At 55.8% G+C, this 27724-nt stretch overlaps 1 protein-coding gene across 1 annotated transcript; it reads left to right on the top strand.

The window, feature by feature from the left end:
* Positions 1-14299: 14299 nt before the first annotated feature.
* LOC133342223 (protein delta homolog 2-like) lies at positions 14300-27417 on the top strand. Its single transcript, XM_061551228.1, has 5 exons — positions 14300-14554; positions 19423-19486; positions 20923-21053; positions 22455-22599; positions 23459-27417. Exons 1-5 carry the CDS (start codon positions 14350-14352, stop codon positions 24318-24320), a joined length of 1407 nt encoding a protein of 468 aa, XP_061407212.1. The 5' UTR covers positions 14300-14349; the 3' UTR covers positions 24321-27417.
* Positions 27418-27724: the final 307 nt, after the last annotated feature.

Below are 27724 nucleotides of genomic sequence, written 5' to 3'. Positions count from 1 at the left end.
AACTCCTCATTAAACGCCTCATTCAAACGCCTTATTCAAACTCCTCATTCAAACTCCTCATTCAAACTCCTCATTCAAACTCCTCATTCAAACTCCTCATTCAAACTCCTCATTCAAACTCCTCATCCAAACTCCTCATTCAAACTCCTCATTCATGTTTATTGTACGCGCTGTCGTGATCACGTCCGGGTTAAACATGGTTTAACGTTCGCCCATGTGTCTTGGAACCGTTGGACCAACGTTGGCCCATGTTTACCGGGGTGTGGGTAATGCAATGCAATGCTACTGCCTAGCAATACCTTTTACGAGATATAAACTGTATTCTTTTTTCCACGTCAGGTCTACTAAGTTACGTAGCTTTTTTTCAGAAGCGACCCGCCCACAAATGAGAGCTCAACCAAGTGGCTTGTCACGTGCAAACGTATAGCAGCCAAACTCTCTAAATGCGTGTTTCTAAACGTGGAGGGGAAAACCGGAGGACTAAGATACAAATTTAACGCGACCACGGGGAGAGAGAGACCCCGCAAACTCCAAATACACAGCAGGTGTCACGGTCGGGATCGAGTCCACGACCTCCTGTACACCAGGCGAGGTAGTTAACGTCTCCTAGCCACCGCGGCGTCCCGAGATAGCGATTGTTTATCCATCAGCCCACGGGTCTTCTGGACCAATGTTTGGGGCAGCATTCGTTTCCGCGGGCAAACTCTGGAGAGGTTTTAAGGAATCCGAGCCTCGTCGTCGGCAGAACGGGCCGCTGTGTATCTGCACGGGGTGAAAGCGGCACTCATCTGACACTGAATTATTGAGGAGTCTCGGGGGTTAAATGGGCGCGCTTAGAACTCGTGGAGCCAAACTCAGGCATCGCTGGTGGAGCAAGTGGACAGCGGCACGTGGCACGCAACTCCGGAGCGCGTGTCGGAGTCGGGGTGGGGGGCAGGCCAAGCAAAGGGGTCAAGGGGCTGGGGGTTGGGCCCGGTCGTGTGGGTTAAGGTTGCCGTGGGGGGTGGAGTGGGGGTGGAGGGGGGGGTGGAGTGGGGGGGTGGAGTGGGGGGGTGGAGTGGGGAGTGGGGGGTGAAGTGGGGGGGGGGGTGGAGTGGGGGGGTGGAGTGGGGGGGTGACGCAGCGCGGCTGCAAGGGCGAGGCCGGTGTCCGGTGTCGCTCCCGCCGGGGCACGAGGGGGGGGGGGTGGAGCGGCACGAGGGGGGGGTGGAGCGGCACGCGAGCGGCACGCGACCCCCGGCAGCCGCAATCGGCGCTGGCGACCAGCGCGCGGCCCCTGCACTCGGGCGGGGCTCCTCTCTGTGGACGCGGCATCGCGACGGGGGGAGGAGGGGGGGGCGGTGACGCAGTGCGGCACCCGCCGGGGTTACGAACCCCGCCGGGCGGAGTGGGGTTCCTAGCCACGGCGTCCATCAGTGGCGAGAGATACCTGAAGCGGTCCGTGGCTTTTCCTGGGTCGACTCAGCCTTAAATGGGTTTGGCGCGGTGTCTAAATATCAACGTTGAGGAAACAAAGGCGGTCGGGCGTAGCTCTGGTAACACCATCTAAAGGTGCTCGCTACCAGCACTTGCCCCTTCAATGCGGACGGCTAAACGGTGGCTCTTTGCCTTTGTTTTCTTAGGGCATTTGCCAACTCAAAGGCCCTCGCCGATATGCACACAGGGTCATGTGATACCCGCAGCCGTCGCGATAGCGGTCGTGTCATCACTCGGTGTCGCGTGTGCCCCGTATCTAATGATACCTTGTGAGGTGTATTATGTGTGTATCTTCATTGTGTTGTGTATGTACGTGATATATAGCTGCCATTCATGCGAATACGTCTCTGTGTGTGTGTGGGTGTGTGTGTGGGGGTGTGGGGGTGTGTGTGTGGGTGTGTGTGTGTGGGTGTGTGTGTGGGTGTGTGTGGGTGTGTGGGTGTGTGGGAGTGTGTGTGGGTGTGTGTGTGTGGGTGTGTGGGTGTGTGGGTGTGTGTGGGTGTGTGAGTGTGTGTGTGGGTTTGTGGGTGTGTGTGTGTGTGGGTGTGTGTGTGTGGGTGTGTGTGGGTGTGTGTGGGTGTGTGTGTGTGGGTGTGTGTGTGGGTGTGTGTGGGTGTGTGGGTGTGTGGGAGTGTGTGTGGGTGTGTGTGTGTGGGTGTGTGGGTGTGTGGGTGTGTGTGGGTGTGTGAGTGTGTGTGTGGGTTTGTGGGTGTGTGTGTGTGTGGGTGTGTGTGTGTGGGTGTGTGTGGGTGTGTGTGGGTGTTTGTGTGTGTGGGTTTGTGTGTGGGTGTGTGTGTGTGGGTGTGTGTGTGTGTGGGTGTGTGTGTGTGGGGGGGGTGTGTGGGTGTGGGTGTGTGTGGGTGTGTGTGGGTGTGTGTGTGTGTGTGGGTGTGTGTGGGTGTTTGTGTGTGTGGGTTTGTGTGTGGGTGTGTGGGTGTGTGTGTGGGTGTGTGTAGGTGGGTGTGTGTGTGGGGGTGTGGGTATGTGGGTGTGGGTGTGTGTGTGGGTGTGTGTGTGTGGGTGTGTGTGTGTGTGGATGTGTGGGTGGGTGGGTGTGTGTGTGGGTGTGTGTGTGTGGGTGTGTGTGTTTGTGGGTGTGTGGGTGTGTGTGTGGGTGTATGTGTGTGTGTGGGGGTGTGTGGGTGTGTGGGTGTGGGTGTGTGTGGGTGTGGGTGTGTGTGGGTGGGTGTGTGTGTGGGTGTGTGTGGGTGTGTGTGTGTGTGGGTGTGTGTGGGTGTTTGTGTGTGTGGGTGTGTGTGTGGGTGTGTGTAGGTGGATGTGTGTGTGGGGGTGTGGGTATGTGGGTGTGTGTGTGTGTGTGGGTGTGTGTGTGTGGGGGTGCGTGTGGGTGTGTGCGTGTGGGTGTTTGTGTGTATGGGTGTGTGGGTGTGTGGGTGTGTGTGTGTGTGGGGGTGTGGGTGTATGGGTGTGTGTGTGTGTGTGGGGAGTGATAGTGCAGCGGTTAGCGCGCTGCGCTATGAACCCGGCGACACGAGTTAGATTCCCGCTCACGGCCAACACCAGTGACGATTATCTGAACCGGTCCCGGGCCTACCCTAGGTCGACTCAGCCTCAAATGAGTACCTGGTGCGGTGTGTAAACATTGCCACTAGGGAGACAAAGGCGGCCGGGCGTGGTGTTGGCCACCCACCCCCTCGTGTGCCGTTCCGGCCTTCATAGGTGCTCGCTAACAGCACTTGCCCCAACAGTCTGTTAAAGGCTATACGGGGGTTCTTCTTTCTTTGTTCTTCTTTGTGTGGGTGTGTGTGTGTGATAACCCTAAGACAAAGGCGGCCGGGCGTGTCGCTGGCTCCCCATTCCCTCGTGTGCCATTCCGTGTTCGCTAACGGCACTTGCCCCAACAGTCTGTGAAGGCAATACGGGGGATCTTTATCTTTGGGGAGCGGTGGCGCAGTGGTTTGCGCACTACACTACGACCCCGGCGGCCCGAGTTCAATTGGCGCTCACGAACAGTAACAGTGGCGATTAATTGAGTCGGTCCTGGGCCTCCCCTAGGTCGACTCAGCCCCAAATGAGTACCTGATGCGGTGTTTAAACATCGTCACTGGGGAGACAAAGGCGGCTGGGCATGGTGCTGATCACCCACCCCATCGTGTGTCGTGTCAACCTTCGACTCGCTCACAGCCCTTGCCCCAAGAGCTTGTTGTCTTTGTCGTTGTGTGTGGGCACGCCCGTGTGTCTTTGTGTGTGTGTGGGCACGTGTATGTGTGTGTGGGGGGGGGGCACTGTGTGTGTGTGGGGGGGGGGGCACGTGTGTGTGTGGGCACGTGTGTGTGTGTGTGGGGGGGGCACGTGTGTGTGTGTGTGTGGTGGGGGCACGTGTGTGTGTGTGGGGGGGGCACATGTGTGTGTGGGCACGTGTGTGTGTGTGGGGGGGGGGCATGTGTGTATGTGGGCATGTGTGTTTATGTGAGGGGGGGCACGTGTGTATGTGGGCATGTGTTTGTGTGTGGGGGCACGTGTGTGTGTGGGCATGTGTTTGTGTGTGTGGGGGGCACGTATATGTGTGGGCATGTGTGTTTGTGTGTGTGGGGGGCACGTGTGTATGTGGGCATGTGTGTTTGTGTGGGGGGGGGCACGTGTGTATGTGGGGGCACGTGTGTGTGTGGGCATGTGTTTGTGTGTGTGGGGGGCACGTGTGTATGTGGGCATGTGTGTTTGTGTGGTGGGGGGGGGCACGTGTGTATGTGGGCATGTGTTTGTGTGTGGGGGCACGTGTGTGTGTGGGCATGTGTTTGTGTGTGGGGGGGCACGTGTGTGTGTGGGCATGTGTGTTTGTGTCGGGGGGCACGTGTGTGTGTGGGCATGTGTTTGTGTGTGGGGGGGCACGTGTGTATATGGGCATGTGTGTTTGTGTGAGGGGGGGCACGTGTGTATGTGGGCATGTGTGTTTGTGTGAGGGGGCACGTGTGCGTATGGGCATGTGTTTGTATGAGGGGGGCACGTGTGTGTGTGGGCATGTGTTTGTGTGTGGGGGGGGGCACGTGTGTGTGTGGGCATGTGTGTTTGTGTGGGGGGGCACGTGTGTGTGTGGGCATGTGTTTGTGTGTGGGGGGGTACGTGTGTGTGTGGGCATGTGTTTGTGTGTGGGGGGGGGCACGTGTGTGTGTGGGCATGTGTTTGTGTGTGGGGGGGCACGTGTGTATGTGGGCATGTGTGTTTGTGTCGGGGGGCACGTGTGTGTGTGGGCATGTGTTTGTGTGTGGGGGGGCACGTGTGTATGTGGGCATGTGTGTTTGTGTGTGGGGGGGGCATGTGTGTGTGTGGGCATGTGTGTTTGTGTGGAAGGCACGTGTGTGTGTGGGCATGTGTTTATGTGAGGGGGCACGTGTGTGTGTGGGCATGTGTGTTTGTGTGTGGGGGGCACGTGTGTATGTGGGCATGTGTTTGTGTGAGGGGGGGCACGTGTGTATGTGGGCATGTGTTTGTGTGAGGGGGGGCACGTGTGTGTGTGGGCATGTGTTTGTGTGGGGGGGGCACGTGTGTGTGTGGGCATGTGTTTGTGTGGGGGGGGGGCACGTGTGTGGGCATGTGTTTGTGTGGGGGGGGGCACGTGTGTGTGTGGGCATGTGTGTTTGTGTGGGGGAGCACGTGTGTGTGTGGGCATGTGTTTGTGTGGGGGGGGGGCACGTGTGTGTGTGGGCATGTGTTGTGTGTGGGGGGGCACGTGTGTATGTGGGCATGTGTGTTTGTGTGGGGGGGGCACGTGTGTATGTGGGCATGTGTGTTTGTGTGAGGGGGCACGTGTGTGTGTGGGCATGTGTTTGTGTGAGGGGGGCACGTGTGTGTGTGGGCATGTGTTTGTGTGGGGGGGCACGTGTGTGTGTGGGCATGTGTTTGTGTGTGGGGGGGCACGTGTGTGTGTGGGCATGTGTTTGTGTGTGGGGGGGGCACGTGTGTATGTGGGCATGTGTGTTTGTGTGTGGGGGGGGCATGTGTGTGTGTGGGCATGTGTGTTTGTGTGGGGGGGCACGTGTGTATGTGAGCATGTGTTTGTGTGGGGGGGGGGACGTGTGTGTGTGGGCATGTGTTTGTGTGGGGGGGCACGTGTGTGTGTGGGCATGTGTTTGTGTGTGTGTGGGGGCACGTGTGTGTGTGGGCATGTGTTTGTGTGTGGGGGGGGCACGTGTGTGTGTGGGCATGTGTGTTTATGTCGGGGGGCACGTGTGTGTGTGGGCATGTGTTTGTGTGTGTGGGGGGGGCAAGTGTGTATGTGGGCATGTGTGTTTGTGTGAGGGGGGGCACGTGTGTATGTGGGCATGTGTGTTTGTGTGAGGGGGGCACGTGTGTATGTGGGCATGTGTGTTTGTGTGAGGGGGGGCACGTGTGTATGTGGGCATGTGTGTTTGTGTGAGGGGGGCACGTGTGTATGTGGGCATGTGTGTGTGTGTGGGGGGGGCAAGTGTGTATGTGGGCATGTGTGTTTGTGTGAGGGGGCACGTGTGTATGTGGGCATGTGTTTGTGTGAGGGGGGCACGTGTGTATGTGGGCATGTGTGTTTGTGTGGGGGGGCACGTGTGTGTATGGGCATGTGTTTGTGTGTGGGAGGGGCACATGTGTATGTGGGCATGTGTGTTTGTGTGTGGGGGGGGGCATGTGTGTGTGTGAGCATGTGTGTTTGTGTGGGGGGGGCACGTGTGTGTGTGGGCATGTGTTTGTGTGTGGGGGGGCACGTGTGTGTGTGGGCATGTGTGTTTGTGTGGGGGGGCACGTGTGTGTGTGGGCATGTGTTTATGTGAGGGGGCACGTGTGTGTGTGGGCATGTGTGTTTGTGTGTGGGGGGCACGTGTGTATGTGGGCATGTGTTTGTGTAAGGGGGGGCACGTGTGTATTTGGGCATGTGTTTGTGTGGGGGGGGGGCACGTGTGTGTGTTGGCATGTGTTTGTGTGGGGGGGGGCACGTGTGTGTGTGGGCATGTGTGTTTGTGTGGGGGGGGCACGTGTGTGTGTGGGCATGTGTTTGTGTGGGGGGGGGCACGTGTGTGTGTGGGCATGTGTGTTTGTGTGGGGGGGCACGTGTGTGTGTGGGCATGTGTTTGTGTGTGGGGGGGGCACGTGTGTGTGTGGGCATGTGTTTGTGTGTGGGGGGGGCACGTGTGTGTGTGGGCATGTGTTTGTGTGGGGGGGCACGTGTGTATGTGGGCATGTGTTTGTGTGTGTGTGGGCACGTGTGTATGTGGGCATGTGTTTGTGTGAGAGGGAGGCACGTGTGTGTGTGGGCATGTGTTTGTGTGGGGGGGGCACGTGTGTGTGTGGGCATGTGTTTGTGTGTGTGTGGGCACGTGTGTATGTGGGCATGTGTTTGTGTGAGAGGAAGGCACGTGTGTGTGTGGGCATGTGTTTGTGTGTGGGGGGGGGCACGTGTGTGTGTGGGCATGTGTTTGTGTGAGGGGGGCACGTGTGTGTGTGGGCATGTGTGTGTCTTTGTCGAGTAACTCTGCGCGTGTCACCGCGTGCGACGATGCAACTGGGTACCCATTCTGTCGGGATCGGTTTCGCTTTCTCTGTTGTATCATCAACAACGTTGAGAGGCCCGTGATACCAATCCTGCGGGGTTGCCACGAGGTGTTACTGACAGGAACGCTCGATATCACGGTGGATAATAGGCTTACCCCGGTTCTCGCTCACGGCTAACATCAGTGGCGGCGACTGATGTCTGAATCCCATCATGTCCCTCCCAATCGACCAATGCCCGGCTGCGGTGAAATATGGTCAAACAACATGGCCGACGTAGCCGCGGGCAGGCGGTCATCCGGCAGCGGATTGTACGCGGGCGCGAGGTAACCGCGAAATTGTGGCACCGGGAAACCGTGGGACTCTCCCTTCAGGGGCCCTTCGGATTGAAACCCGACGTGCCAGGCAACCCCCCGTCAGGACAGCGCGTGGGTGCGCTGCATGCGGGTTGTGTGTTCAGTGCGGGCGCTGCGTGCGGGGATCGCGGCATTTGCGGAGTTGCTCTGCAGTCGTTGCACTACAAAGTACTTCGGTTATGACGGATGATTCCGCCTATTCCCGCGGCCTGGCTGATCATTTAACTCGAGGCTTCCTGCCATTGTCTCGGCCCTGCCAACGCTGGGAAGCGCTGATAAGTTCTGCATTGGCCCGCCGAGATAAATAAAAAAAAGCGCTTCGTGAACAAGAGCCGCGTGATGGAGCCGTGGCACGAACGGTGCCGCAATAAACAGGAAGGAGACTTTGCCGTGTGCCACGGGGCTTGAGACGCGGGCACAAAGATCTACCCCCACCCCCACGGGAAGCCGTGCAGGCTTTTGGGGGCAAGCGCTGTTAGCGAGGTAGGAGCGGTGGCCAACGCCACGCCCGGTCGCCTTTGTCTCCCCAGTTGCGATGTTTTTACACACCGCAACCAGGTTGAGTCGACCTAGGGGAGGCCCAGGACGGGTTCAGAATCACGCCCGGCCGTGTTTGTCTTCCCGGTGGTGATTAGAGGGCTACGTTCAGTGAAAAAGAAGCTCAACATAAATATATTTACACACCGAACCGGGTACTGTACTCGTTTAAGGTTGAGTCGACCTAGGGGGAGGCCCCGTATCGGTTCGGATATTCGCCACCGATGTTCGCCGTGAGCGGGAGGCGAGCTCAGGTCGCTGGGTGCGCTGACCACTGCAGCACCGCTCCCACTCAACACGCTCGCGCACAAAAAACAACAGCTGCATATGTTCGCCACTACTTTGAGGTGCGGTTACCACTGCGCACTGTGCCAGGCTAGGTGCACTTTGAGGCTATCATGTGACGTGTGCATGGAAGGCTCGCTGGCTTGGAGCAGCGGAGTTGATCATCGTCGCTGTCACGTCTCCTTCGGATTTTTGGATCGGACATTGCGTCGTTATTCGTTGTACAAACACGGGTGCCATGGGTTGACTGACTGAGATGACTGGCATAGGCGCCACCTATACTACCTTACTGTGCCAACTCGCTGCGTTTTATCCGCCCGGTGCTCCTCTGCTCGTTGTTGTGAGCGTCGCTCCTCTGCCCTCCGCTGTTGCTGGAGGGCGACTGCCTCAAACTCCCCAGCAGCAGCAGCGTCCTTCACGAGCCTCCTCCTCCTCCACAGAGGCCGATCTTGGCACTGCTTGCACCGGTGACACGCAAGTCCACTCAGCTCCACATCCTCCTGTACCGCGTCAGCCCACCATCATCTCTTCACCAAGCCCACGGGCTCAACTCAAGTCGATTGTGCGGTCACGGGAGCAGTGTCGGTGGTTCACTCCTGCGACTTAAATTCGATTCCTGGCCACGCTGCACAACGCCAGCCGCCAATAGGCATTCCCTACCTGAACTTGTCGTGGGCTTCCTCTAGGTCGACTCAGCATTAAATGAGTTCAGCGCAAAAACAATCAGAATTGAGGGGAATGGAGCTCGTGCCGACCTTAATAGGTGCTCGCTAACAGCACTTGCCTCAACGTTCTGTAGGACTACACGGGGGGTCTTTGTTCTGTGTTGGTGGCGTCCACCGTGCAGGTGCAGCACGGCTTGGGATCGAGTTCTGAGTTATTCATAAGGAGGAGGGGAGGGGGGAGGTACACTGGGCGGGCTGAGGGGGTGCTGGGTGGTGACGAGTGAGGGGGGCTGGGTGGTGACGAGTGAGGGGGGCTGGGTGGTGACGAGTGAGGGGGGCTGGGTGGTTTGTAATAATAACAAGCGCGTCACCACAAAGACAAAGGTCTCCCACATTTAGTTTGTTGTCCTTCCCCCGAACCTCCGATTAGCTGTCACGGTTGGCTACGTACGGTGCGAAAGAAATGCAACATACAGTACATACAGTAGACTTTTGAGGCAAGTGCTATTAACGAGCACCTATGAAGGCCGGCACGGCACACGAGGGGGTGGGTGGCCAGCACCGCTGCTGGCCGCCTTTGTCTCCCCCAGCGTTGATGTTTAAACACCGCACCGGCTACTCATTGGAGGCTGAGTCGACCCAGACGGAGGCTCGGGACCGGTTTAGATAATCGTCATTGTCGTTGGCTATGCTACCGCCCCCCACTACCACCCCCCCCCCTGCCTCGCCCCCCACTGCCTCGCCCCCCACTGCCTCGCTACCACTCCCCACTCAGCGCCACCGCCGCGTCTCAAGACGTCACTCGCTGTGGGGGCCGACGTCCGCCCCACCGCCCTCGCCGGGCAGGTGGGGCGCACCGTTTGCCCCCTCCACTCCCTCCTACACCGCATCGATCGGCCCCCGCCGGGCCCCCCCGTGTTAGTGCCCCCTCTGAGGGACATAGCTATATCGCTGACTCACCGCCGCACGGGGTTATTCCACACACGCACACACGCTAGCGCTATGGCGGCGGCGAGCATGCACGCGCCCCTGCCGGCGATCAGACTCTAAGATGCGCCCGCACTAAGCCTGACGCTAAACGGCTACGCTAACGTCTGCGGGCGGTCATACGCTAATCCGCTTGCACTGCACACAAAGACCAGCGTTAAGCGGCTACACAAATTTGTGCGCGTGCCTCCAGGTGGTAATCCGCTTGCACACAAAGGCTAACGCTAAAGCGGCTGCATGAAAATGCGCGCCGGTAGGTGTTTATCCGCTATTCCGCTCCCACGTTAAGACGCGCTCTAAAGTGGCAGCGCGAACGCGCGCGCACCTGCAGGGGATTAATCGAACACACGCGCGCGCGTAAACACGCACGAGCGGTTTTAGCGCACCCCGCGCGAGCGTCAGCGTCCGTTTATGCTGTAATACACGCGCGTGCCTCACACACGCACTAAAATTACCAACACCGGGTCGAGGTTCCACCCACTCACACACAAATCACATTGCACCGATACTCTGTACTAAAGTTTATTAACGGCGCAAATATTTTGCGAGAAGAGCTTAGCCTAATACGTACCTCGAAGCTGTACTCACGGCATCGCATGGACGCTGTGAGAGTCGGAGGGAGAAGGACGAGAGAAAACTTCACCTATCACTGCCTCGTAGCAGCACTCTCTGACATCACATGGATGCTGCGAGTGGCTTGAGGAGACAGGACGGCAGGGAGTGGGTCTTGACGGCCCGGAGGTTGAAGACAAGAGACCTAAAATCGTCCTGGGCTACTATGTTTATTCTCTAAACTTCAAAGGCCCAAGGTGACGTCGTACCACGTTGCCAATCATGCGCTTACCTGCGCCATCGTCCCTCTCAACCGTTTCTACCGTGGCCTAATCCTCTCACTTCAAAGGCCCAGGGTGGCATTGTACCGCGCGGCCAATCGTGCACCTACCTGTGGTTATCGCCCCCCCCCGTTACCGTGTCCTTCCTCTTCTTGTCTGCGGCGGCGGTCGCTGGCCACCCATTGTCCCTCGTTGCCCATTGTCTGGAAGGGCGCTTGCACTTTTCTTGCTTAATATTCTGCCCTCCGTCCTCCTCCCAATGTTGTGAGTAACTCAATGCGGTTGGCCCAGGGAACCTTTTCTTTCTGCGCCCATACAATTTAAAAAAGTTTAGGGGCATCGCAATGTAACCTGTCCTGCGAGGATCGGCCAATCTCCTGGCACCGGGAAACCGTGGGACTTTCCCTCTAGGGACCCTTCGGATTAAACCCCGATGTGCCAGGCAATCCCCCCCAGGTCACTACGTGTGTGCGTGTGCTCAGGGTGGGGGGTAGTGGACAATCGCGGCGCTTGGGGAGCTGCTCCACGGTCGTGGCACCACACTCCTCGCGAGCCGCTTTGGATCGCATCGTCCCCTCTTCGCCGTCATCCCACGGCCGTCTCTTGGATGAATGACGGCGACTGTCTCAAATTGGACCCGCTCTGATGCAACATTCACGTATGTGAGTGTGTGTGCGAGCATCATCATTGTTGCTGTTACTCTTGTGAGAATTACGCAGAAATGGGAGACCAGAATCAAGTGTGGTGAGGCTGGGCGCGCGAGTGTTTAATGATAAGTTCGCACCCAAGTGTTCACACGCACGCTTCGCGCTCGACGCGGCTCTGTTTACATCGCACGGCTGTGTGACGGGACTCGTTGTATTAGCGCACAGTGGGGTAGCGCAGGTGGTGCATCTACCAGCCATCTCACTCAGTCAACCGATGGCACCTGGGCGCTTGTGACCTTCTGCCAGCAGCTGAGCCTTCTACATTTCACGTGCACCTGGCCTGGCACAGGCGCCGTGGTGACGTCACCGCCACTGAGTGTTGAACGGCGGTGGTTGTATTTACGTTGTACAACGATGCTCTACGGTATTCCCGCGGGCAGCACCTCCTGCAGAACTCACATCAGTCACGTGTGTGAATCACGTAAGTCAGCTGGGGCGTCGTATTATGCCATGAACCAGCGACTGCGTGAGTGTCGATTCCCGGCCAGGGCTAACATCGGAGATAAAGGCGTAGCAAGGACAGCCCTGCAGCTGAACAAAAGCAGAGGCTACCTCTCTGGTCAGAACGCTGGCAATCAGAGGGTGATACTGGTAGGAACCACCTAGTTCCACCAGCCCACAGGGGATTATTGTGTCCGTCCATCCGTCGTGCATCCAAAAATGGGAGGGGTGGGGCTGGGTGGAGAGGGGAGGGTGGGGAGGGGCTGGGTGGGGAGGGTGGGGAGGGTGGGGAGGGGCTGGGTGGGGAGGGGCTGGGTGGGGCTGGGTGGGGCTGGGTGGGGAGGGGCTGGTCACCCCGTGGTGCCCTTATAAAACTCCACGTTTAACCTACTCACGCCGGCTTGTGCCCGCCCTCACAGTCGGGCATATTTGCGGAATACACCACGCCGCCGTTGACCCTGGCCATTAACCGAGCAACCCAACGTTCCTACCAGCTCCCTCCGCAGGAATGTGTTTATCATGGGCGCCGTGCTGGCGAGATGTTAACTGCCTCGCCTGGTTTGCAAGAGGTAGTGGGGTCGATCCCGACCCTGACGCCTGCAGTATATTTGGAGTTTGCGGTGTCTCTCTCCCCGTGGTCGCGTGGATTTTTCTCTGGGTCCTCCAATTTTACACCTCCACATTTAGATTCAACATCACGCGCTGGGACCAATTTGGCTGCTATAGATTTCCACGCAATGAGCCACTTCGTCGAGCTATCATCTGTGATAGCCATGTTGCTTCTCAAAAAAAGCTATATAGATAGCTCAGTGAGCCTTATCTGGTAAACAAAAACATATTTTGTTATTAAGTTTAGTTTATTTTCGGTAACAAATACATGTACAGCGGTGTGTCCATTTTCATACACACGCGCGTGGCATTCTGCCCGGGCCTTCAGGAACCCCTTGCATGGCGCAGTGCGCTAACCGCGGCGCCACCGCTCCCCACCGTGTTACCGTGCAATGCTCGTCCCCACGGCAGTACAATGCATTCGCATGGCGCACAGGACAAACATCCACACAGCGCGCACACATCCTATTATGAGAGAGATCGTGTGTGTGTGTGTATATTACGTCACCGTGCGGTGTGTATAAAGCTATATAAACTAAAGATAAATATACCCGTGTAGCCTCACACGTGGAAGGATCAAGTGCTGTCAGTGGGCAGCTATTAAGGCCGTCACGGCGTGCGTGCCAGCCACGATGACCCAAGCCGTCTTTGTCTCCCCTATCGCGAATATTTTCCAAACCGCACTCAAGAGACGCTCTTCTCATTTAAGACCGAATCGACCTCGCGGACACCTCGCGTGAGTCCAAAGGTCGCGGTGCCACTTGCCACTGATGTGAGCCGTGACAGGGGAAGCGAACCAAACCCTCTCGGGTTTCCGAGCGCGGACGATCCCTCCCCCCACCCGCGTCCCTCCCCCCCCCCTGGGGAAGATCGCAGGGGAGGGGCTGTGGGGGCTACCCACAGTCGGCACTGGGGTTGGGGACGCCTCGTGTGGCGAGGCCAGCTCCGAAGAGTTCGGCGTCGCATTTCGAGTCTCGCGCGCCGTGCGCGCACGCAGACAGACAACGGTGGACCGAGTAGTTGGCCGCTCGAGGGAGTTTTGACGCTCAAGTTCGACAATGATGCCGGACGAGACGGGCGACATTCTCAGTGAGGCTGCCATTCCGGATCTCGGCTCGAATATTAGAACGATGAATGCTCGTAAAAGTCGATTGCTTAAAATACACGTCGTTTAAAATGAACGCGAGACATACACACAGTACGGAACTATACAAAACACGGGCTTAACGGTACCCATGAATGCATTTAAGAAGCAGTGGCATTTGTCTTTGTATCGGTGAATTTATTTTCCCTCATTATAACATCAGCCACGTGCACATTGAACACACAGGCGCACATCATTCCACACACACGCGCACATATAAAGACACAGATCCCCCCTATAGCCTTCACAGACTGTCGGGACAAGTGCAGTTAGCGAGCACCTATAAAGGCGCGAACGGCGCATGTGGGGGGTGGGTGGCCAGCACCGTTCCCGGCCGCCTTTGTCTCCCCAGTGCTAATGTGTACAGACCGCACCAGATCCGCATTTGAGGCAGAGTCGACCTGCTGGCAAGGCGCAGGACTGGCTCGGATGCAGTCATCGTCACCGGTGTTTGCGACGAACGGGAATCGAACTCGGTTGGCCGAGTTTGTAGCGGGGCGCGTGAACCGCGACACCGCCGCTCCCCGCGTGCACGCGCACCCGCAGACAGGACGCACGCGCAGACAGGACGCACGCGCAGTCAGGACGCACGCGCAGACAGGACGCACGCGCGCGCGGGAGAGGGGGGGGAGTCACAACAGAGGGGGGAGGAGATAATGCGGCGATACCAGGGCGAGAGAGAAGGCGGCATGGGGGGGGAGGGAGATAGAAGGAGGAGGAGTTGCAGAAAGTCTGGAGACGCGGCAGAGACGGGAGACGCAGCAGCACTGACGGGAGGAGCGGGAGGAGAGAGGCAGGGAGTCTCACGGGCGGGCAGAAGAGAGGGGACACGGAATGTTGGAGAGAGAGAATCGAGAGTCGCAGAGACGCAGGGAGACGCGGGGAGACGCGGGGAGCGCTTCGAGGGCAGAGAGAGGTCGTGGCGGAGTGCGGACGAGACGAGAGGGGAGAGGAGAGAGGGCGATGGAGGCGCTCCTCCGAGTTCCGTTGCTGCTGCTCGCGGCCTCGCTCCTCACCTGCCCGCCTCAACTCGTGCACGGTGAGCGGCTCACCTGCAACTCATCCTCCTCACCACCACCACTCACCTTCGCCAGGCAGCCTCGCCACAACTCCACCACAACCTCGTCGCCAACGCTCACTCACTCCAGCCTTCCCCGGTCCCAGCAAACTTCACCCATCCTCACCAATCCTCACCAAGCCTCACGGCCCAGATTCACCCAACCACCCTCACCAAGCCTAGCCACCCGAAGTCGATATGTAGGCGTTGTCGTCTATATATGAACCAGCTGCTATTTAATAGCAAGGGAAGGTAGAGGAGATGGACTCACCAAGTCCGCACCATCGTGTGCTCTTGAGAGCAGTGACTTGGGGCTTATTTCGTTGTTTGTTCGATATATATCCGAGTAACGATCGTGTGGTGGGGGGGCGGGGCACGGTGGCGAGATGTTAACTCTCTCGCCTGGTTTGCGGCAGGTCGTGGGTTCGATCCCAACTCTGACGCCTGCTGCTGCTGTATATTTGGAGTTTGTGTGTCTTTGTCTTCGCGTGGTCGCATGGATTTTTTCCGGTTCCTCCGGGTTTTCCCTCCATATTTAGAATCAACACGCGTTTCAAGTATTTGGCTGCGATACATTTCTACGCGAGAAGCCACTTGTTGAGCTATCACTTGTGATGGCCGCGTCGCTTCTTAAAAAGAGGCACACAGCTCAGTGGGCATCACCTGGTACAATAATGTAGTTTGAGTATCCGAGCCGGTCGGTTATAGCGACCATCAGGAGCGCGCAGTGTGCCGGGTGTGAGCGTGGCGCGCGTGTGTACGCACGCGCGTGGAGAATTTCGAACCTTCGAGACCATTCAGGCAGGACCGCCTCTGTGGGTCTCAAGGCTCTTACTCACGAGGGTCTTGCTACGGAACGTCTAGGCAATCCTCTTGGTTTGTTTCCGTCCTATTGAGTGCTCTGCGCGTGCGTGGAAGCTCGAGTGTCCGGAGAATATGAACACGTACGAGCGGATCACACTTAACAAGAAAGTTCGTACAGATGGGTTTTCAAACCCACTTGCTGTACTGCGATCTGTGGCTACCTCGTCGCTTATGAATCTGGGGAGTTTTACAACCCGTGTGTCTGTGACGCGGGATGACCGGCTGCGTGGCGATTGAACCGCGGGGATCTCGGCTCCCAACTCCATCCCTGCTCGTATCCCTCTCCGTAGGACTCGCCTGATGATGCTGGTCGTTGTAATCACCAGCAAAACGTCGTACTCAGATCGTAAATGTTGCGGGTTTACTCTCAAACACACCGGTGTGCTGAAGTCGTAACTAACTGGCACGTTTTGTCGGGTGGTAGTGAGTCTAACGACACATTTATATTTACGCGATCGAACCCAAAAAAACCTTTTCACGAAGGACGTTGACTCTCGACACCGCGAGTTGTCTTCATTTCATTCAAATCGTCGCTCTCCGAGTCGCCGTGAGCAGCGGTGGCCGCTCCACGCGGAACTCGCGCGGAGCCGGGGGGGGGGGTCACTCTGAGTGCCGCTGCCTGTGGGCGGCACGCGACTCCCATTCGCGTGGAGACTGCTCACACCTCCACCACCTCCATCCCTCTCCACCATCACTACCATCCCTCTACAATCACCATCCCTCTCCACCATCACCATCGCTCTCCACCATCACCACCATCCTTCTACAATCACCATCCCTCTTCACCATCACCATCGCTCTCCACCATCACTACCATCCCTCTACAATCACCATCCCTCTCCACCATCACCATCGCTCTCCACCATCACCACCATCCTTCTACAATCACCATCCCTCTTCACCATCATTCCTCTACATTACCATCCCTCTCTATCACAATCCCTCTCCACCACCACCATCATCCCCTCTTCATGACCATCCCTCTATAATCACCACCACCACCACCACCATCCCTCTACATCACCACCATCATCCCCTCTTCATGACCATCCCTCTCCGTGACTACCACCATCAACCCTCTCCATCACAACCTTCCATCACCCCCTCCCCCGCTCCACCCCTGCACGCCCCCCTCCCCTCCAGAGAGAGGTCACGCAGGCGGCAGGCGGCAGGGTCAGAAGCAGGCAGGACCTGCATCAAGCACGCGCCCCGGGCAGGGATGGTGCGCGCCTGAGATTCCTGGAGGGGATCGCTGTAGTCCATAGGGGATCATATAGGGGATCGCTGTGGCCGCAGCCACGTGCCACCGCCACGCGCTCCGTATGGGCGCACGCGTGCGTCTATATATACAGGCGCGTGTGTGTGCGTGTGGATGTCTGTGTGTGTGTGTGGGGAGCGGTAGTGTAGCGGTTAGCGCGCTGCGCTACGAACCTGGCGACCCGGGTTCGATTCCCGCTCACGGCCACAACCAGTGACCATTATCTGAAACGGTCCTGGGCCGCACCTAGGTCGACTCAGCCTCAAATGAGTACCTGGTGTGGTGTGTATTAAACATCACCACTGGGGAGACAAAGACGGCCGGACGTGGTGGTGGTCACCCACCGCTTTGTGTGCCACAGTGCCGGCACCTTCATAGGTGACAAAAGTCTGTTGAGGCTATATGTGGGATATGTCTTTGGTGTTGGTAGGAATGGGTGTCTGGCTGCTGGCTGACTGCGTGGCTGGCTGCGTGGGTGGCTGTGCGTGCATGGGAATTAGATTACCATTCTCTGACAATGTAATTCCATTCGTTTGTCTTTTACTTTAGACGGCGGCATGAGTCACAAACTGTAACCCAGTTCATTTACCCCCCCCCCCACCCCCGTGCGAGGCATCGCGTGCCTCCTGCCAACACGGAGCCGGGCTCCTAGCTGCGTAAACACTGAAAAGCTTAATGAAAAATGGATACATCTATAGTTAGTAGTTGTTTTAGAGGTGAATCCCTGAGTTGTGAAATGATGACATTTCTGCAGCCTGTGATCATCGTTCAACATCATCACACCAAAATCATCATCACCACACCAACATCATCATCACACCAACATCTTCAAATGTATAAGAGACAAATACTCTAAACGCGTGTTTCTAAATGGGGAAACCCAGAGGACCTGGAGAAAAATCCACGTGACCACGGGGAGAGAGACACGCATCCTCCAAATATACAGCGGCAGGCGTCAGGCTCGGGATTGAACTCACGGCAAGTGTGTGCTGGCCGGCGTGGAGCAGTCACTCCTCTGTGGGGTCCATCCCCATCACTTAAGATTACAAACACAAGAGTCGGGAACTGTTCTGCGAATTTATTTTGTGACCCCCCCTACACCCATCTCACGTCGTGTAGTCCGTGCGAATTGTTAGACTTGTTGTGCACCAGCGAAACAAAGGAAATAACTGGCGGAGGGGAGCTCTGTCAGTCGATCCGTCAGCGGGCGGGCCCCCCCGGTTTATTTTTAACCGACATTGTTGAGCGAAATCCTCTTGAGCACGTGGCCCCGGCGGGGGAGGGGGGCGGGTGGGCTGGCGGTGGTCGCGTGTGTCGTGCAGCATTGTAGCCATCGTGCACCCCTGACCCCGCTGCTAAGATTAAACAAAGTGTATTTAATGTCAAGACACCACCGGGCCATGTTGCCGTGGCTAAATATAACCCGCGGCGGTGGCGATGGTGGCAGTGGTGGCAGCAGCAGCGGTGATGGCGTTGCTGATGTATTTCCACTTTGCACTCTGGAGCCTGCACAATTGAGAGAGCATGGGTTCAAGCCCTGGGGCCTGGTGGGTCTCCCAGTCGGTGTTTAATGGCCATGGGAGAGCTGCTCGTCTTACAGCACCGAGATAGCAGGTTCGAGCGCTGACATCCTACTGGCTGCGTCCGACTCACGTGTGACCTCTGAGATCATGGCTTTAAAGCCGCAGGTTTAGGCGTCTCTCTCACTGAACGCTCACAACGACCATGTCCAGCCAAGGAGACAGCGCCACTGAGACCCCCTGCACTCAAGTAACGGTCTCAGTCGGCGACTCGTGGTGAAGGCCACTCCGCGCGACGGGCTGCCTTCCTCGCCGACGCTTCGCTGACCGAGGTCGAGATGAGCGCAGACCGCACACGGGACGGGGCGTGGTCGCGGCGTGGAGACGTTCCCCCGCCACGCGCTCTGACAGCCCCCCCCCCCCCCCCCCCCCACTGTGGAGCGAGAGATCTTTACGACTCCACTGGGAGAGCGGCGAGCAGAATGAACCCCTCGATACCGAGTGAGATTAGGAACGAGATTCTACGGTCATCTCATTCGCACCGTTTTTGCCCGCCGAGAGATTTGCACGTTGACTGAAGGTTATTCACCGCTCACTATCTCCCGGTGGAGATATAAAACTCTCGTCGCACAGTGGAGGGGACTGTCACAGCAGCACAACAAGGAAACTCCACGGTGCAAGTTGCGTCCGATGGCTCGAGCGCCGTTTGGGAAGAGTCCGGTAGCAGCTTTGACCGTGGCGCGATGGGCGAGGCGTCGTGCCGGCATCGCCTCGGCAGTTTCGACGGGCGCCACGGTGGCGAGATGTTAACGACCTCACCTGGTATGCAGGAGGTCATGGGTTCGATCCCGACCCTGACGCCTGCTGTATATATGGCGTTGGCGTGTCTATCTCCCAGTTGTCGTGTGGATATTCCTCCGGGGCGTGCGTTTTTTTTCCCTCCAGTATTTGTCTGCTATACATTTCCACGTGATTTTCCACTTCGTTGAGCTATCATTTGTGGCCAGATCGCTTCTGAAAAGGACCTATATAGCTCAGTGGGCCTTACCTTGTAAAATAAAGATAGTTTAGTTGAGTTTTCTTGTCGCCAATAGCTGCTCGCAACTGAGCAGCGGTGCCCTGTGCCACGAATTCCAGATCGCCTCGTAACTGACTCGTGGCGGACTCGTAAGGGACTCGCCTCATTGTCGTCGTTGTTGTCGCTGCAGGAGCCGAGTGCAAGGAGGGCTGCGATCTGCGCCAGGGCTACTGCGAGGTTGACGGAGAGTGCAGGTGAGGTCGCTGTCCCTCGCTCGCCTTTCCCCTTGCGTCCCGCGTCCGGTAAGCGGCCTGGGCCGCCGTGGTTGAGCTCTGCGCCGTTGGCCACGCTGACCCCGCTGACCCCGCTGACCCCACTGACCCGCGGTCAAATCATTCTCACAGCAAGGGGAGTGCCCTCGTCCGGCAGCGGAATTGACAAGCGGTCTGCGCACGAACATTACCTGCAGACCGAGGACATGCAGCACTGCGGTCGAGTGGATGGTGATGCCAGCACCAGAGTCGCCCTTCCACCTTTGTATCCCCGATAGTTACAGTGGCACCTGCTGCCGATTTTTGGCCGTGACGACCGCAGGAGACATAGGTGCCAAATTCAGAGAGCACCGGTGATGGATGTGCACATGGCCAGATGTCGAACCCGTGATGTATAGGATCCTAATGCGGTGTGCAAAGAATGGACATCTCCACTCTCGAGCACACGCTCCGTGTCAACAAGACAAAGATCCCCCCCCACCCCGTATAGCTTCAGCAGACTGTAGGGGCAAGTGCTGTTAGCGAGCACCTTTGAGGTCGGCATGACACACGAAGGGGTGGGTGGCCAGCACCACGCCCGGACGTATTTGTCTCCCCTAGTGGCGATGTTTACACATCGCACCAGGTACTCATTTGATCCTGAGTCGACCTAGGGGAGGCCCATTACCGGTTCAGATAATTGTCACTGGTGTTGGCTGTGAGCGGGAATTGAACTCGGGTGGCAGGCTTTGTAGTGCAGCGTGCTAACCGCTACGCCCAAGTAAACGCACGCACGCACACACACACGGGTACACGTCGTGTGCGCTATGTTTAGCGATCACACTTCTCGTGCAAAGCCCCTGGTGGATGTGGCGTGTCTGCTGAGTGCTGGGTGCTGGCAGGTGTACGCGTGGTCTGAACAAAGGGGTGTGCCGTGCCAGCCTTAATAGGCGCTCGCTAACACCTCTTTGCCCCAGCAATCCAGAGCGCTGAGAAGAAGATCTCAGCGCTCTGGACTGTGTGCCTCTATTCAAACGAGTGTTGCGAGATATTTGTATGGTGGGGATGAGTTAGTTCATGGGGCAGCTATTGACGTCTCAAGTAATGCAGCCTCATTATGGTGGTCGTCATTTTACTGACCATGGTGGCATGATGATGATGGTGGTGATTATGATGCCGATGATGGTGGTGATGAGGATGAATTGGCTGGAATTATTTTATATTCAAACTTAATTCAATATAACATCTGGAAAAGCCTCACCGAGTCTCAGGATTCTCGAATCCCAAAACAAAGACGTTGACCCAGTCACGTGATGATCGCGAGCGCCACGAAGCAGGACATGCCCGGCATCAGATATTCCAGATTTTCCCAAACTGGCTTCAACTCCTGCTCACGTCGTGCCCCCCTCCCTTCCGCCCTCCCATGCCGCGGGCTGCAGGTGCCAACCCGGGTGGCAGGGCGAGCTGTGCGGGAACTGCACGCGATTCCCCGGCTGCCAGCGCGGCTCCTGCCACATGCCCTGGCAGTGCGACTGCGAGGACGGGTGGACGGGCCGGCTGTGCGACCGCGGTGAGTGGCCCATGGATGAACGCGCACACGCGCTCACTACGCGCTCACTACGCACACACGCACACGTGAACACCGACAGCCGCCGTTTGCGCCACTAAAAGGTGGCGACGTCACCGCAGCCCTTGTGCCAGGCTAGGTGCACTTTGAGGCAGTCGCGTGAAGTGTCAAAGGCCCGCTGGCGGGAGGTCACGGGAGAGACCCAAGCGCCATGGGTTGACCGAGATAACTGGCAGATGCGCCACCTGCGCTCCCCACTGTGCAACCTCACTGCCTTTTATCCCACTGGCGCTCTGCTGGTTGTTGTGAGCGTCGCTGCCCTGCCTGCCACTATTGTTGGAGGGCGACTGCTTCCAAATTCCCAGTAGCGTCCTTCACGAGCCTCCCCCACAGAGGCAGATCTTAACTCTGCTGGTATTAGTTTGTTTGCAAGCCCAATCAGCTCCAGATCTTCATGAACCGTATCAGCTCCATCTCTTTCCCAGCCCGTGCCGCACCCATTTAGCCCCCTCTATCCGGCCAAACAGAAGCCGCTTGGGAATGCGATGGCGAGGCATGCGGGCTACATGACTCAGCCAGCACAGCCTCGCCTGCCAGATGAGCTCACTGATGGAACTATGTCCAGAATTGTTTAGGGATCTGCGAGCTCCTCGAACAATCCAGTCTGTTTAAACCCATGCACACGAATGCGCGCTAATTATGTACATACATAAACACAAACAAGACAAAACACCCCCCGCATAGCCTTAGCATACTTTTAGGGCAATTGTTGCAAGTGAGCACCTATGAAAATCCATAAAGGCACACTAGGGGCAGGTGGCTAACACTACGCCCGGCCACCTTTGCCTCCCTAGTGGTGATGTTTACACGCCACACCAGGTACTCATTTGAGGCTGAGTCGACCTTGGGGAGGCCCAAGGCCGTGAGCAGGAGTGGAAATCGGGTTGCCGGGTTCGTAGCGCAAGGCGCTAACCGCTGCACTACTGCTCTCCACACATATACTGTCCATACTTGTATGCACACACGTGCACATATAAAACTACATGAACTTACACACACGCGACCTACATTAGAATAGATTTCTAAACATTCCGCTGACATTCGTGAGGATGTTCATGTAAAAATGAGGCCGGATGTCGCCGTGGTGAGGACGTTCAACTCACGGGGGTTGAAAGTTTCAAAACCTCTTTGCGATCGACTCGGCCCACCCGTCCCTCTGGTCTTCCTCTGGGGGAGACCGTCCATTGGCCATGGTAACGTGTAATTTCGGTCACGCCTGCCGCTCATGCCACCAATGGAGGCGACCTCCACCGCCATTTGAGCGAGGGAGACAACAACGCTGACCTTTGACTTTTCGTGTTTTGACCCCTTTCCCGTGGGCCTCTTTGCGTTCACTTGCCACAGATCTGAACTTCTGCGAGCACAATCGGCCATGCCACAACAACGGCTCGTGCTCCGACGACGGCAGCGGCGGCTTCGCGTGCGTGTGCGCCGACGGCTTCACGGGCAGCCGGTGCGAGGAGCGCGCTGGGCCCTGTCACCAGCAGGGGTGAGTGCCCCCCTCCCCCCACCTCCCCCCTTGTCCCACATTCTAGCCCGAGGGGTCGGCAACTTGCTGCTTTGGTGCCGCGTACTGCTCTTTGGCTGCCCCCCTTCACGGGCAGAGTTTTTTTTTTACATAAAATCACTTGAATCTTAAACGTAACTGAACACAAAGATAATAAGTGACTTAGAACATAATGGGGTCACTTTCGGATTGTCTTGGTGACTCTATTGTTAAAGAATAACTAAGGGAGGAAACAGCTAAATTCCATCACCTACTTGGTTTATTTGAGCCAGAATGTGCGTTTGGCATCTGCTGTGTACCTGCTGCTGTGTCTGTGTACAAGTGGCTCTGCGTGTGATGCGTCTCTCTGACTATTTTGGTCAAAGACAAAAAAAAATGTAAATGGCTCTTCTCCTTCTTCTTCTTGGAAACGTTTCCGACCTCTGTTCTAGCCTCTAAGCCTTTTTTCCCGTTTGTTGTTTTGTCTCGATTATATATCTATTTACTTTTGGCTTCATTGTTGCAATTTGTAATTTTGGTGGCCCAGGTAAAATTTTGCAAATGAGGATCATCATTGTCTACTTGAGTTCTCTGCCGGGTCAAACAAAATTAACTTGAGACTTGAACTCCACTCGTACCAAATAAAAAATGGGTAAATGTTATCGGTGTTTATATATACCCCAACACTGCAACAGATTGAGCATAAACCAATGTATATGGGGGTATAATATTATAGCACTCAAAGCTCCGCACAAATTCAATCTGCAGACAGACCGAGTTAGTTAATTGTGTATGTTCACAGTGTCGACCGCCAATTAATTCTGCCTTTAACCTTGGGTCCCTGTGTCTCTGTCATGCCCAGGTACCCGTGCAAGAATGGCGGCGCATGCATGGATGAGGCGGGCTCAGCCCACGTCCTCGTGTGCCTGTGCCCACGCGGCTTCTCGGGGCCGCTGTGCGAGGTTCCGCCCGACCCGTGCGCGAACCGTCAGCAGCGCGGGCCGCCCTCTCCGTGTGCTGAGGGCTCCACATGCGTGCCGCGCGGGCCCTTGCACTTCCTCTGCGTCTGTCCCCCGGGCCAGGCAGGCAGGCGCTGCGAGCTTGCCGCCGCCTCCTCATCGTCATCATCGTCATCCTCCACCGCCGTACACCCCTCCGCCTTTGCTGCCAGAGCCGCAGCCAGTCTGATCGGTTCCACCGTGCCGGGCCCGGCAATGCCTCCTGAACGTTCATTCGCGGAGCCAACAGATGCCGGAGAAGATCTGACCAAAACCGGAGAGGGGAACTCTGAAGCGGCTCAGGCAAGGCCGCAGCCAAACCTTCAGCTCAAGATAACTGTCGTGGAGACGGAGCAGAGGCGGGAGGGTGGCGATGGCCTCCTGCTGAGCGACAGCGGCTGGCTGAGTGCCTTGCTCGCTGTGCTGGCCTTCGTCGGCCTGGTGCTGGCGTGCACCCTGGCGGCGCTGCTCCACCGCGAGGGCCTGTGGAGTGCAGTGGCACGGCATGGCCCTCGGAGAGGTGTCGAGGAGAGCGGCGGCTTGGATGATGTCGAGGCCACGGCTGGGTCGCACTCCAACCTCATTGGACCCGGCCGGCTGAAGCCTCCCTCTGTGAAGGCGGTGGACAACATCACGACCCTGCTCGAGCCTGGCCAGCTTAACAAGGCCCACAAGGACACCAACCTCCGGCAGAGCCTCGCCTGTGCAAAGTCTCTCCAGGGTTGAGCCCCTGTCCGTCGCGAGCTGCCACTCTTTGCTGGGCCCAAACTGGGGGTTGCGACACCCCCGTGTGACTCTGTTGAACCGTTCCGATGCCGAGGCGGCCGTTTGTGTCGTCTTCCACGAGCTGCACAGCACCTTATGACCCCTTCCCTTTTCGCCACCCTCTCAGGCCTCGTATCTCACCCGAGTAAAGCTCCCCCTTCGTAGGTAAGGATCTAGGCAAGGTTGTTGTAGAGATAAGTGATTGCTCAGATATGTTTTTAAATGACATTTTTATATTATCGTTTAAAAGTAAAACTGATGTTGTTGTTGTTGCTGTTTGGAGTTGAACTTTAAAAAAGGCACAAGATATCTTAGTGTGTTTAATTGTGAAAGACATAGACCGACATCAAAGTCCCACCTCTAGACTTCTTTTAGTCACACGGACGGCTCTCTGTCTCTCTGTTGCTCGCGTGACCGTGAGGATGGCCTGATCACAGGAGGCACAGCACTAGGCTCATGCGAACGTGTGTGTTGTCGTCCTGTAACCGGTCCTAGACAATGAAACGTGCTCCACGTGAACAACATGACTCTACTAACATCTGGAGCACAGGCACGGATTTGTATTTATTCCAAATTGTCACCGATAGTTTATATGACACCCAATTCAAACAGATGGACTAGGAACAGGGGTGCAACTATGGGGGGGGGGGGGGGAGGTGGCAGTGTTACGCGATGCAAAGGAGCCCAGTCGGCCACAAGGGGGTCCCGAATCAACAGGTAAACAAATTCAAACAATATTAAGAAAGATTATTTTATCAAAAAAATTAATAAAGCAGCATCGAGTTGTGCAATCCACCTCCTTTCAGGACATCCTAGACCAATGGACCGGCATGCAAGCAAGACGCAGGATAACTTAATTGTGAGTAGTGTTGCGCCTTTAAATATTGTTATTAATATTGTCACTGTGAGACTGTCTTCTTCTACACCCAATACACGGTGCAACTAAAATAATATGAGAATATATACATAGTTATAGCCTACATATTGTATACCGGTTAAAACATCCGTAGCTATTTTAGTAAAAGTGAGTCAGGAGAAAGGAGGGGGGCCCACAGTCGGATCTTGCATAGCCCCCCCCCCCCACCCAGTTGAAATAGGGAGCTGCGCCCATGACTAGCAAGTGCTGATATAACCTGTAAATGCAGTTACCCAATCTGATATTGAACCCTTGGCCCTATTAGGTGTTGCCTTAGTTTGGCTCATAAAGCGTTGGACAATTCCGTTTCATGTTTGTGGAATGCTCAAGTCTTCGTCTATGCGCAAGCTTTGATTCATATTGTAAGGCGTGAACGTTCACTCAGTTGGTCTTAGCACCAGAATGACCAATCAAGGGCCTTCGTATTTGCACCATTGTGTAATTGTCCAACGTCGAGTGATCTCGGACATTTCTACAATAAGAACGTAAGATATAACTCCGATTCCATGAGAGCGTTGCGAGAATTAAGAATCACAAAGTGAGGAGGGAACTTGGGAGTGATCAAAGTGAAAACAGTCAACCGATAAATAATAACATAACAAGGAAAGTATTACTATGAATAACATGAATAATACTATCAATAACATTCATAACATATGCAATCAACATTAATCGCATAAGCAAACCGACTGGAATGAGGTGCGTGGAGCGATGACATCATACCAGCCATGTTACGTGCGGATTTTCTTCCTCGCAGCTGATTGGCTTGTGAAGTGGCAGTGGGTGCCTAGCAACCGCTGCCACACCCACAGCATTGTGATCTCACGTGCACGCGCCCGGATTTCCTTTGAACGTCGTTCTGTTTTCTCTTGCGGGCGTATCGGATCGTACTACAACCGTAGACGAACCAGACTTAAGGGAAATTTACACGCATAATTCTGTACTCAGGCCCCAGGGTGCTACGTTTCAAAACCCTTCTGTGCCCCTTAGTTGTTAGGATGGTCAAACACCCTGTCAGGGCCTTATCAGGCTCTCGCCTGATGAGGCTGGTTCTTATTACTGGCAAAAGTCGTACTCAAATTGTAAATGTTGTGGGCTTACTCTCCAACACGTCGGTGTGTTGAACTATTAACGAATTGGCACGTTTTTTAGTGACAAACCTTACTAATTGGTTGTGTCGGGTGGTGGCGGGTTTAACGACACATTTATACTTACGCGATCTAACCCAAGAACCTATATTATGCAAAGGCATTCATTCAGTAGTGGATTGACAAAGGGCGACATGTTATTGTTTTTATTTCATGTCATGTGAATGTTCGATTAATTATTCATTAGAATTTAGCTGTATGTGAATGCGAAATCAGTCATTGATTGCACTTATACGCTTGTGCTGTACGCACAAAGGACGTCTCAAGTGGGAGGCAGCACAGCGAGTAGGTCTCTCCATTAACATCTGCAGCATCAGCAGCATGTTGAGTGGTCTCTAAACTGCGTGCGTGGTTTTCTCTGGGCACCCACGGTTTCCACCCACGGCAACATGAAACATCTGCCGAGCGGGACCCTCCAGAGAATCAGCCTCGAGGAGACTTGAGACGAGGCTTTAACTGGGGAGGGGGAGAAGACGTCAACGCTATTTTACTATTTACGGACAGCGCGTGCACAACACAAACATTCACGGATGTGTTCACGTCAAACCGATTCGTCACTCACCGTGCGAAGGTGGAGCACACTGCTCGGACGTTGTCCGTTCGCAATCTGCGTAACTCGCCGTACCCCGACCCACCAAAGCCCTCACCTCCCCCCTTGTCCATGGGCCACAGCCGACATCGGTATCACCGAAGGATGGCACAACCCTCGTAGTACTGATTCATTGACATGGCCAATACGAGTGAATAACTTTGATAAGCACACTTATCACGTAGCTCACCGCGTTATTGGCCACGTACATAATTTGGAACCATCAAAGTTCCAACAAGTGAAATATCTATCTACTCCGGGCTCATGGACTGCCCCCGACTTCCCTTTGGCTCTTTAAAATTTGCACTGTGCTTTATATTTTTAATATATATAAACTATATGCTGTAAATGATTTTGTAATATTGAAATTATATCGATTAATAAAGATGATGGTGATGACGATGATGATGTGCCTACCTCCGAGTTGTGCGATACGCTGTAGGAATGTAGACCGTGTCTGTGACGATCGGGACGAATGTTCATCGAAGAGGTTTTGGGAAGGGACAATGAAACTGAGTGGTTGAGGCATAAAACAGAAACAGTTTGAGAACGCGTGCAGATAGCTAAAGTTTATTTGGTTAAGGAAATTGTTTCGTTAATCAGTGGTAATTAATTGTTAATGTTAATAGAAACGGTGGAGTGATATTAACTGCCTTGCCTGGTATACAGGAGGTCGTGGGTTTGATCCCGACCCTGACACCTGGAGTTTGCA

Source organism: Lethenteron reissneri, chromosome 14 (genome assembly GCF_015708825.2).
Source record: "Lethenteron reissneri isolate LAM-NWPU_2019-01 chromosome 14, ASM1570882v1, whole genome shotgun sequence".
Lineage (NCBI taxonomy): Eukaryota > Metazoa > Chordata > Hyperoartia > Petromyzontiformes > Petromyzontidae > Lethenteron > Lethenteron reissneri.
Note: the sequence above shows the minus strand (reverse complement) of the source record. Positions and strands in the feature narration are given on the sequence as shown.